Raw genomic sequence first — 12,904 nt, 5'->3', positions numbered from 1 at the left:
TCAAGACATTTCAAACTGATCAAACTAAGTATTGCACTTGTGAATTATGACGTCATAATTAAGGCACAAATGACGTCATTGTTAATAACACTTATTCCCCATGCTGAGTTCTTTACAATGAGCAACGTTTACATTTTTTCCATGGAGCGGTTTTGGAGCTATAAAGGTGCAACGTTTTTCGATTTTCCAAGATGGTGCCTGTACCAGTGTACCACGTGGCCTATGACATCATATTTAACAATAAAAATCTATAGGAGGAGGCGCAGCTGAGGTTAAAATTTCCTGTTAATCAGACCAACAGTTGCAGAGAAAAGCATACTTATTCTGTGCAGACAATCAAGCAAACAAGAAATATGTCATGCATAGCACGATACTTGAAAAATCCTTAAAAGAAGTTGTTGGCCTATGACGAACTCAAAAATAATTGTTGGTTTCAATTGAGTGACCTGGTATTCAAATCCTCTTAAAATTTCAAGTCAATGAGATGAAAATTGAGGATTTTAGAAATTTGGCCTATGTTGACCTTTTGGCCTATGTTGACCCAAATTATATTTGGTGATTGAATTCAGTGACCAGATATGCAAATCCTCTTCAAATTTCAATTCAATTGGATGAAAATTGACGATTTTAGAAACCTGGCCTGTGTTGACATTTTGGCCAATGTTGACCTCATAGTTGGGGGTGGAATTCAGTGACTAGATATGCAAATCCTCTTTAAATGTCAAGTCAATCGGATGGAAATTGAGGATTTTTGAAATTTGACAAACTTTGTGACCTTTGGCCTGTGTTGACCTATTGAAATTTTAACCCCAAAAACAATAGGCTTCTTGCTTATGACCTACTCTACTATTTGGTGACGTTTCGTGAAGATCGGTTGAAATTTGTTACCTATAGGCGACTGCCATACAGACACAGACAGACAGACACAGACAGACAGACACAGACAGACAGACACAGACAGACATACAGACAGAACAAACAAACCGTAGTGATCAACATACTCGTCAATTTTTTTTTTTTTTGCCAAGTAATAACACAGGAACAACCAATATGCTTTAAAAATCTTCGATTTTTGCAGGTAACAAACAAGAAATATGTCGTGCATAGCACGATACTTGCGAAATCCCTAAAATAAGTTGTTGGCCTATGATGACCTCAAAAATATTTGTTGGTTGAATTCAAGGACCTGGTATGCAAGTCCTCTTGAAATTTCAAGTCAATCAGATGAAAACTGAGGATTTTAGAAATTTGGCCTATGTTGACCTTTTGGCCTATGTTGACCTCAAAAATCGTTGGTGATTAAATTCAGTGTCCAGATATGCAAATCCACTTAAAATTTGAAGTCAATCAAATGAAAACTGATTATTTTCGAAATTTGGCCTATGTTGACCTTTTGGCTTATGTTGACCTCAAAAATAATTGGTGGTTGAAATCAATGTTCAGATATGCAAATCCACTTAACATTTCTAGTCAATCAAATGAAAACTGAGGATTTTAGAAATTTGAAAACATTGTGGAGCTTTTGGCCTATGTTGATGTTTTGGTTGATGCTGATCTCAAAAATAGTTGGTGGTTGAATTCAGTTAGCTGATATGCAAATTATTTTCATATTTACAAGTGAATCAGATGAAAATTGAGGATTTTAAAAATTAGAAGGAAAGTGGTTGACCTTTGGCTTATGTTGACCTTTTGACCGAAAAAAAAAAAAACAACTCTGTCGGACCAACAACTCTACCATTTGGAGAAGTTTTGTGAAGATCAGGTTAAAATTGTGACCTGTATGCAAGTATAAGTGAGCCGACAGACAAACATACAAACCGGAGTGATTAATATACTTGTTAAAAATTGGTTGGTTTTTTTGCCAAGTGCCATATAAAATAAATACATTAACAAACAAATGGACCCAAATACAATACCCTCTCCTCTGGTGAGCGTAAGGAGTAGGGTTACGTTTAAAGTACACCACCCCACATACCAAATAAATAAATAACATATCCTCCAGCGTGCGACATTGCCGGGGTGAATTCGCGCCCGGGGATGCCGCACATGGAGACGGAATTGGGAGGGAGCGGTGTACAATAAATTGATTGTTTAATTGATTAATTGCATAATTCAAATAATAACTAATAATCGTAAAATATTTAATTTCTTCATCAATTTGCTAATAGCATACCCAAACCTAAACCGCTTCATCTAAATCTAACTTTTTGAAAATGAGGTAATTAATTCAAAATAGAAATAACTAATCGATTACTTGATTAATCATTCAATAAAAAATACCCTTTATAGCCAAATCACTTGGTCACTGCCGTGTCCAAATACAGCTTCCTTGCTCAAAAGGTGCCTGAGATATTGCCCATATGACAAGGAAAATAAATAAATAAAAATTAAAATAAATAAATGATAATCGTAAAATAATTAATTTTGTAATCAATTGGCTAGTGACTTACTTAAACCACTGAAACCAATTAGTTAATAAATTAAATAGGTTTAAGTGCGCATCATCGCCGGGTGCACATCTCAGAACGATTTCAGCATGCATCATCGCAGGGCGCACATCTCAGAACGGTTTCAGCATGCATCATCGCAGGGCGCACATCTCAGAACGGTTTCAGCATGCATCATCGCAGGGCGCACATCTCAGAACGATTTCAGCATGCATCATCGCAGGGCGCACATCTCAGAACGGTTTCAGCATGCATCATCGCAGGGCGTACATCTCAGAACGGTTTCAGCATGCATCATCGCCGGGCGCACATCTCAGAACGATTTATGTATGTATCATCGCAGGGCGCACATCTCAGAATGGTTTCAGTATGCATCATCGCAGGGCACGCATCTCAGAACGGTTTCAGCATGCATCATCGCCGGGCGCACATCTCAGAACGATTTATGTATGCATCATCGCAGGGCGCACATCTCAGAATGGTTTCAGTATGCATCATCGCAGGGCACGCATCTCAGAACGATTTCAGCATGCATCATCGCAGGGCGCACATCTCAGAACGGTTTCAGTATGCATCATCGCAGGGCACGCATCTCAGAACGATTTCAGCATGCATCATCGCAGGGCACGCATCTCAGAACTATTTCAGCATGCATCATCGCAGGGCACGCATCTCAGAACGATTTCAGCATGCATCATCGCAGGGCGCACATCTCAGAACGGTTTCAGTATGCATCATCGCAGGGCACGCATCTCAGAACGATTTCAGCATGCATCATCACAGGGCACGCATCTCAGAACGATTTCAGCATGCATCATCGCAGGGCGCACATCTCAGAACGATTTCAGCATGCATCATCACCGGGCGCACATCTCAGAACGATTTCAGCATGCATCATCGCAGGGTGCACATCTCAGAACGATTTCAGCATGCATCATCGCAGGGCGCACATCTCTGAACGGTTTCAGCATGCATCATCGCAGGGCGCACATCTCAGAACGATTTCAGCATGCATCATCGCAGGGCACGCATCTCAGAACGATTTCAGCATGCATCATCACAGGGCGCACATCTTTTTTTTCTTGTTTTTTTCTTTTTTTTTAATACAAGATCGAGGCTCGTGAAAGAGCTAACATTAATCACACAAAAAGTCAAACCGACACATAAAACATAAAAAATAAGGGGAGCGGTAGACAAGATGGGGAGAGAGGGGGAAGGACACAAACACAACATCTGAGAGCAGGGACATCGGGAGAAATGTGGGAGGGGGAGGGCTTGGGGGGAGGTGGGAGAGGTATAAAACATATGAACACTGCAAGGACTTCCAGGAAAGAAGTTGGAATTTCAAAAAAAAAGTGTATCTGGGGTGAATTAGCGGGGGTAGAAAAGATCAAGGTTTTGGATGGGGGAAGATAAGATAAGAGATAGTGGTGAACAGCTGTTTTAAAGACCTGGAGGGAGGAGTGGGATTGAAGGGAGTGGGGGAGTTTGTTCCAGAGGTGGGAGAAAAGGGGAATGAAAGAGTGAAGGTGAGCAGAGAGCCTAGATTTTGGCAGTTTAACCATAAGAGGGTTGCAGGCAGATCTTGTGCGACCTGAAGGGTATATTGGGGGGACAGAGCACAGAGAGAGCTGGGGGAGCAAGGCCGGAGAGGAGTCGGTAGAAGACAGAAAGACCACCAACCTGCCTGCGGTGAGTGAGTGAAAGGCCCTCAGAGATAGCTTCATCGCGGGAGATTCCAATGATTCTGAAAGCTTTGGTTTCAACAGCGTGAAGACAAGCTAGGTGTGAGGCAGGAGCACCGGCCCAGAGGGGGGAACAGTATTCCATTGAGCTGCGGATGAAAGCCTTGTGTGTGGTGCGGAGCTCAGGTGTGCCAAGGAAGGACATCGCACGACGGAGGATGCCCAGTCGGCGACTGGCTTTGGAGGCCATCTTGGAAATGTGGTTTTCCCAAGAAAGATCATGGCAGATAGTGAGACCCAAAAGCTTGAGCAACAGAACTACTTGGAGAGGATTGCTGAGAAAGTAGATGGGAGGGTTTTCCAGTCGGTCCTTTCGGAGAGACATTATAAGAGTGTGAGATTTGTCAGGATTGAAAGACATGTTCCACTTGTTTGACCAGTCTGAATTTGTCCAGGTCTGCAGAGAGTGAGGAGGCTGCAGACTGCCGATCTGAGAGATGAGGAATGGAGCAGCAGATAGTGGAGTCATCAGCAAAGAGATAGAGAGGATTTTCCAGAGAGTCAGAGAGATCATTGACGAAGACCAGAAATAGCACAGGGCCCAGAACACTACCTTGGGGAACTCCAGCCTGAACAGGAAGGGGAGATGAGAAAAATCCATTCAGGGCCACACGTTGCCTACGACCAGAGAGGAAGTCCGCAAGCCATGAGTGGAGATTTCCATGGATACCATAGGAGGAGAGTTTGGTGAGCAGAGCTGGGTGCCAGACCGTATCGAAGGCACGTGATATGTCAAGTGAGACAGCTCTGATTTCCTGTTTGGCATTGAGGACCTCCATCCATTGTTGAGAAGGTAGAAGCAGCATCTCCAGAGTATGATGACCTGGTGTGAATCCAAATTGATGATCCGAGATCAAGCCATTGGAGAAGAGGAAGGATTTGATGTCAGAAGTGATGATTGATTCCATGACCTTGCTGATTATTTGGAGCAGGCTGATTGGTATGTTGTTGTAAGGATCTGTTTTTGCACCTTTTTTGTGCAAAGTGGTGATGCAAATAGATGCAAAATGCAAATAGCCACCAACCACCAACCACCCCACTGAATCCCTTACTCACTATTAGCCCTCCCACTGAATCCCTTACTCACTATTAGTCCTCCCACTGAATCCCTTACCCATTATTTGCCCTCCCACTGAATTCCTCTACTCACTATTAGCCCTCCCACTGAATCCCTTACTCACCGTTAGCCCTCCCACTGAATCCCTTACTCACTATTAGCCCTCCCACTGAATCCCTTACTCACTATTAGCTGTCCCACTGAATCCCTTACTCACTATTAGCCCTCCCACTGAATCCCTTACTCACCATTAGCCCTCCCACTGAATCCCTTACTCACTATTAGCCCTCCCACTGAATCCCTTACCCACTATTAGCTGTCCCACTGAATCCCTTACTCACTATTAGCCGTCCCACTGAATCCCTTACACACCGTTAACCATACCACTGAATCCCTTTCCCACTATTAGCCCTCCCACTGAATCCCTTACTCACTATTAGCCCTCCCATTGAATCCCTTACTCACTATTAGCCCTCCCACTGAATCCCTCACCCAGTATTCGCCCTCCTATTGAATCCCTTACTCACTATTAGCCCTCCCACTGAATCCCTTACACACTGTTAGCCCTCCCACTGAATCCCTTACTCACTATTAGCCCTCCCACTGAATCCCTTACCCACCATTAGCCCTCCCACGGAATCCCTTACTCACTATTAGCCCTCCCACTGAATCCCTTACTCACTATTGGCCCTCCCACTGAATCCCTTACACACCATTAGCCCTCCCACTGAATCCCCTACTCACTATTAGCCCTCCCACTGAATCCCTTACTCACTATTAGCCCTCCCACTGAATCCCTTACTCACTATTGGCCCTCCCACTGAATCCCTTACACACCATTAGCCCTCCCACTGAATCCCCTACCTACTATTAGCCCTCCCACTGAATCCCTTACTCACTATTAGCCCTCCCACTGAATCCCTTACACACCATTAGCCCTCCCACTGAATCCTCTACTCACTGTTAGCCCTCCCACTGAATCCCTTACTCACTATTAGCCCGCCCACTGAATCCCTTACTCATTATTAGCCCTCTCACTGAATCCCTTACTATTAGCCCTCCCACTGAATCCCTTACTCACTATTAGCCCTCCCACTGAATCCCTTACTCACTATTAGCCCTCCCATTGAATCCCTTACTCACTATTAGCCCTCCCACTGAATCCCTTACTCACTATTAGCCCTCCCACTGAATCCCTTACACACCGTCAGCCATACCACTGAATCCCTTACTCACTATTAGCCCTCCCACTGAATCCCTTACTCACTATTAGCCCTCCCACTGAATCCCTTACACACCGTTAGCCCTCCCACTGAATCCCTTACTCACTATTAGCCCTCCCACTGAATCCCTTACTCACTATTAGCCCTCCCACTGAATCCCTTACACACCATCAGCCATACCACTGAATCCCTTACTCACTATTAGCCCTCCCACTGAATCCCTTACTCACTATTAGCCCTCCCACTGAATCCGTTACTCACCGTTAGCCATACCACTGAATCCCTTACTCACTATTAGCCCTCCCACTGAATCCCTTACTCACTATTAGCCCTCCCACTGAATCCCTTACTCACTATTAGCCCTCCCACTGAATCCCTTACTCACTATTAGCCCTCCCACTGAATCCCTTACTCACTATTAGCCCTCCCACTGAATCCCTTACTCACCGTTAGCCATACCACTGAATCCCTTACTCACTATTAGCCCTCCCACTGAATCCCTTACTCACTATTAGCCCTCCCACTGAATCCGTTACTCACCGTTAGCCCTCCCACTGAATCCCTTACTCACTATTAGCCCTCCCACTGAATCCCTTACTCACTATTAGCCCTCCCACTGAATCCCTTACTCACCGTTAGCCCTCCCACTACTCACTATTAGCCCTCCCACTGAATCCCTTACTCACTATTAGCCCTCCCACTGAATCCCTTACTCACCGTTAGCCATACCACTGAATCCCTTACTCACTATTAGCCCTCCCACTGAATCCCTTACTCACTATTAGCCCTCCCACTGAATCCGTTACTCACCGTTAGCCCTCCCACTGAATCCCTTACTCACTATTAGCCCTCCCACTGAATCCCTTACTCACTATTAGCCCTCCCACTGAATCCCTTACTCACCGTTAGCCATACCACTGAATCCCTTACTCACTATTAGCCCTCCCACTGAATCCCTTACTCACTATTAGCCCTCCCACTGAATCCGTTACCGTTAGCCATACCACTGAATTTCTTCCCCTATCCCTAACCCCTTCCCCCCTTCAAATTTGGTTCCTGGATTGGTGCCCAAGTAAGATGGCTGACCTCATTCAAGGAATGTTGTATTAAAGTAGATGTTATGTGTGCAGGTTGTTGATTTTCAGAATAAGTGGTGAGTAAAATGACGTATTATGTGCCCTCTTTTCATGTGTGACAGACAGACAATGAGCAACATCCCGCTGATGCGTGTGGTGCAGTCGGTGAAGCAGAGCAAACGACGAGCAAGCGTGATGCTCAAAGAGGGCTGGATGGTTCACTTCTCCAACAAGGACAATCTCGTGAGAATGCACTGCAAGGCCTTAGGCCTAATCTTAGGCCTTAGGTCTTCTACATTTGTTTCTGGTATCTTGGAGTGTAGCTCATGTGTGTGAGTGCAGCGTATGTCTTGTACTCGTTTCTGGTGGTATTGCCTCTTTTGAAAATGTATCCAAAGTATCAGGGATTGAGTCCTTCCCAGCATTTTGGCAAACAAGCATTCTGAGTATTGCGCTGCAATACACGTCCCCTACCAAAGTTCAAAGTGCCATAACTTTGTCAAAAATGATCGAATATGCAAATTTATGCACGGTTGATGCTGGTTTTCAAACTTGATCTGAGGTATGCTGAGACACGTGTGTCACGCCTCGCCTCGTTGATAAGCCCGCAAGGTCGCTCCGTGGAGCGGCCTGCACGTATTGCACTGTGTGAATTATATAATTACCAACTCACGGTCTGAGGTACTAGCGATTCAAGAGATATCCATTTTTTAAAAATATTTTCGTTTAATTAATGATATCTGCCAAACCACGTGCCCTATCACAAATTCCAAAAGGACATTTTAGTAGACTGACATGCTGAACAGATCTGTGAAGTTTCCCCTCGATTGGATCAAAAATGAGGGAGGAGCTCGGTTTTAAAGGTTCATGCTTAAAAACGTCATAACTCTAAAACCATGTGACGCATGACGTCATGCTCGCTGACTTTTTTGTTCGTCATGGGTATGCGATTCTGCCTGCAAAGTTTGGCCTCGATCTGTTCAGCCGTTGCAGAGAAAAGGTTTTTTTTCACGAAAAACAATGTGGCGGCCGAACCACGTGACCTGTGACGTCATAATTACCATTAAAATATTCTACAGACCGAGTCCCTCCTATGGTGAAAATTTGATCTCAATCTGTCCTATTATTGCAGAGAAATTGGTTTTTAAAGGAAATTAAAATTTAAAATGACACTGACTTGAGGATCATCAGAATTATCAGAATTCCCAAAGTTCAAAGTGCCATAACTTTGTCATAAATGATCGAAACGTCGTGAAGTTCGAACTTGATCTGTAACTTATCATGAGGAAACGTTGTGCCAAGTTTGAAATCATTAACATTAAGCGTTTAGAAAAAAAAGTCTGGAAAACTGTTCTTTGCGTGACGGACTGATGGACTGATGGACTGACGGACGGACGGACAAACTGACAGACGGAGCGGCGGAGGGACGGCGTGCAAACCTATAGTCCCCTCCGGTGTACACCGGTAGGGGGCTAATAAGATGATATGTGAGCAGAAACCCTGAACAAGGCCCTATTAACCGTGCTGTTTACCCACCCCTGCAGAGAAAGAGGCATTTCTGGCGCTTGGATTGCAAGTGCATCACTCTGTATCAGTCCGATACTGGAAACAAATACTACAAGGTGAGACTTCGTTGTGCTATTGCAAATAATCAATATGCACTCTGATCATGTCTGAGAGTCCTCTCTGCAAAGTGATATCTTCGTGGGATATTTATGCTTTCGCCATGATATCTTGTAGTGTTCAAATGTTTGTGTGTTATCGAGGTGGAGACTGGCTCAGTAAGGATCATGGTTCCCCCTATAAATCGCTAAATTCCAGGTACAAAATCTTATTATTTTTAATGGTGGAACATTTACACACTGACAATCGAAGTGTGTGAAGCAGGAAGACCTAGAATGCACATTTGAACATTTGTGAGATGAAAGATTGCCGGTAGGTTTGGGAGATAAAGTGTGCTCGCAGTGAACCATCACCGATGAGTGCACGGAATAAGAAGATGAAGGACGCACAAAGGCAGCTCATGGAACACAGACGCATTCACAATGGCATCCTCAATGGTTGCAGACCACAGTAGGGATCACATCGTATTACACGCAGGATAAAGGCATTATACGACAGTAATAAAAACATTTTTTCAAAATGTAAAAGGATGTCGGGATGATGTGTCAAAAAGACTATAAACAACAAGGGGATGGTCACAACACAACATGGGGATGGTCACAACACAACATGGGGATGGTCACAACACAACATGGGGATGGTCACAACACAACATGGGGATGGTCACAACACAACATGGGGATGGTCACAACACAACATGGGGATGGTCACAACACAACATGGGGATGGTCACAACACAACATGGGGATGGTCACAACACAACATGGGGATGGTCACAACACAACATGGGGATGGTCACAACACAACATGGGGATGGTCACAACACAACATGTGGATGGTCACAACACAACAAGGGGATGGTCACAACACAACATGGGGATGGTCACAACACAACATGGGGATGGTCACAACACAACATAGGGATGGTCACAACACAACAAGGGGATGGTCACAACACAACATGAGGATGGTCACAACACAACATGGGGATGGTCACAACACAACATGGGGATGGTCACAACACAACATGGGGGTGGTCACAACACAACATGGGGGTGGTCACAACACAACATGGGGATGGTCACAACACAACATGGGGATGGTCACAACAGATCATCATGATCATCATGATACATTTGCAATGACAGTACATGTTCATTGCTTCCATGTACAAATTTAACCAGTTAAATGGTTAACACACACACACACACACACACACACACACACACACACACACACACACACACACACACACACACACACACACACACACACACAAACATATACACACACACACACACAAACAAACATATTGTTGCGGATCTCGGCGTCGGCCTTTCCCCTTACCAAGGGGGGATTAATCCCCTTGTCTTTTTACTAGCCGAAGGGATCCGGAGCTATGACGTTCCTTCCGGACGACGTTAGGTAGGGTCGTAAGCCGAATTCTTATTACCTAATTACTAACGCCGGCCATGAATCAAGGAAATAACTCCCGCCCGAATCACGGTTATAATTTGGAAACACAGCGATAGCAAGCCGCGATTCGGGCGGTTAACAGGTACTAAACCCGATTTGAGCGGTTGTGATCGTGCCACGCTTACCCAATTGAGAAATCACTAAAACGGTCGAATTAAGAGGAAACAGGAAAAACAAGGAATTTATTACACTTTGGACAATGAAGAGGAAGAAGCAAGTCTTCCGTTCCCTCTTTTTGTGTGTTTTGTTTGTCTGGTTGATTTGTTTGTGAAATAAATGTTAGCTCTTTCACGAGCCTCGATTCAGTATCCAAAAAAAAAAAAAAAAATGTACAGTCAAGAAGAAGAAGCAGATACACAGTGCAGCCTTATACAGTCTTAACTTATCCCTGGACACGGGCCCGTTCGCACTCAGACTCAGACTCACACGGGATTTGTAGATGGTCGGGTTTAGGGTCCAAAGATGGCATCCACAGCTCGCTCCGGTCCCCGACTCGTACCACGAAGAAGATGGAAGACGACAAGCAAGCTCTCCGCATGTCGTTGGCGTGGATCGGACAATTATATGGGGGGGGGGGGGGGGTCGGTAGGCTGGGCTAGCGGTTACTTCACGGCTAATGGCCGCGTACGTAATAGAAATACCAGCGCTTTATATGCGCTTCCAGCAATCCCAAAGCCAAATCCTCCACGAGTCCTTTCAATCAATCAGGATAACAGCGCCTCTGTCATGCGCCTATCGTGCGAGTTCTCCTCGCAATGCAATGCGCTCCCAACAAGTCCTTGTACAATTCGTAACGCCAGCCAGTCCTTTACAGCAAAGTGCCTCTCCCAATAGTCCTTCACAGTCCTTATCACGCGAGTCCTTCAGAGGGCTTTGCGCGCGCGTTTATATAGCGCTGCCCAGCGAACCCTCTCGAATGTGCCAGCCACGTTCTCACCACGCCCCTTAAGCCATGCCCACTGAGCCCTGGTTGGTTGTTGGGGTCTTACCGGCTCCGCCCTTGATGTCTGCTTGACGTGGCCACACCCCCGACTTCGTGCTCCGCCCCTTTTCCAGGCCTTACCTCGTGGCATTTGGCTGGTTTCAGCATCCTAATGCAAGAGGCAATGGGGCGCAGACTGGATGGGCGCAATGGGGCATGGGGTGCAGACTGGATGGTGCGCAATGGGGCATGGGGCGCAGACTGGATGGTGCGCAACGAGGTCAATTGGAGGGTGGGCTGCAAAATGAACGGGGCCTACTCTTATTTATTTATTTTACACAACGCAGGTATCACTATTGGAAATGTCCTTATCTCACATATACTAAGAAATAACTGACGTTCTAAGGTGGCCTACATGTTGCATGTGGACTAACTATGGGGGCAAAACCTTTAACCTTTATTAATCAAATATGTACACTTTCAGAACCGCAACAATACACACACACACACACACACACACACACAAACATATACACACACACGCACAAACATATACACACACATACATATACACACACACATACATCAAAAGTATGTCCACATTGATTACTTATTGGCTATCTTTGGGTCGATGATTTTATATCAAATGGAAATACCGATTGTACTATGTATCGATTTGTGTGTCATGTAATTGTTTACATTCACTTTTTTTTCTAGGAAATTCCTTTGTCAGAGATCCTTCGAGTGGAGGTGGCTCGGAACTTCTCAATGTTAGGGCCACAGAGTAGGCCACATTGCTTTGAGCTCGTGACAGGGAGCGTGACATATTATGTGGGTGAAGGTGGTGATGCCACAGCTGGATGGGACGGTGGTGATGCAGTGTGTGGCATTGGTGTGGAGGTGGCACGTGGCTGGGAGGACGCAATTCGCAAGGCACTAATGCCTGTAGCATCGCAGGGTTGTGCAGTTCGTGGGGACCGTGGTTCAGAAAAACATCGTGAGTGCCAACCACTGGATGCCGGATGTGTGTGATTAACAACATTGCAACCACAGGATGCCGGATGTGTGTCGTGAACAACATTGCAACCACTGGATGCCGGATGTGTGTCATGAACAACATTGCAACCACTGGATGCCGGATGTGTGTCATCAACAACATTGCAACCACTGAATGCCGGATGTGTGTCATCAACAACATTGCAACCACTGGATACCAGATGTGTGTCATGTACAACATTGCAACCATTGGTTGCCGGATGTGTGTGATTAACAACATTGCAACCACTGGATGCCGGATGTGTGTGATTAACAGCATTGCAACCACTGGATGCCAGA

At 45.2% G+C, this 12,904-nt stretch overlaps 1 protein-coding gene across 1 annotated transcript in view; it reads left to right on the top strand.

Moving 5' to 3' along the window:
- LOC137434817 (serine/threonine-protein kinase D1) overlaps positions 1-12,904 on the top strand; it is a gene marked incomplete in the record, with an annotated part of 259,878 nt that overhangs the window by 149,245 nt on the left and 97,729 nt on the right. The window contains 3 exon segments of the mRNA XM_078785044.1: positions 7,671-7,791; positions 9,093-9,170; positions 12,287-12,566. Coding sequence (XP_078641170.1) covers positions 7,671-7,791; positions 9,093-9,170; positions 12,287-12,566 — 479 coding nt within the window.

Source organism: Myxine glutinosa, chromosome 9 (assembly GCF_964187855.1).
Source record: "Myxine glutinosa chromosome 9, kmMyxGlut1.1, whole genome shotgun sequence".
Taxonomy (NCBI): Eukaryota; Metazoa; Chordata; class Myxini; order Myxiniformes; family Myxinidae; genus Myxine; species Myxine glutinosa.
The sequence above is the reverse complement of the archived record's forward strand: the minus strand, read 5'-3'. Positions and strand labels throughout refer to the sequence as shown.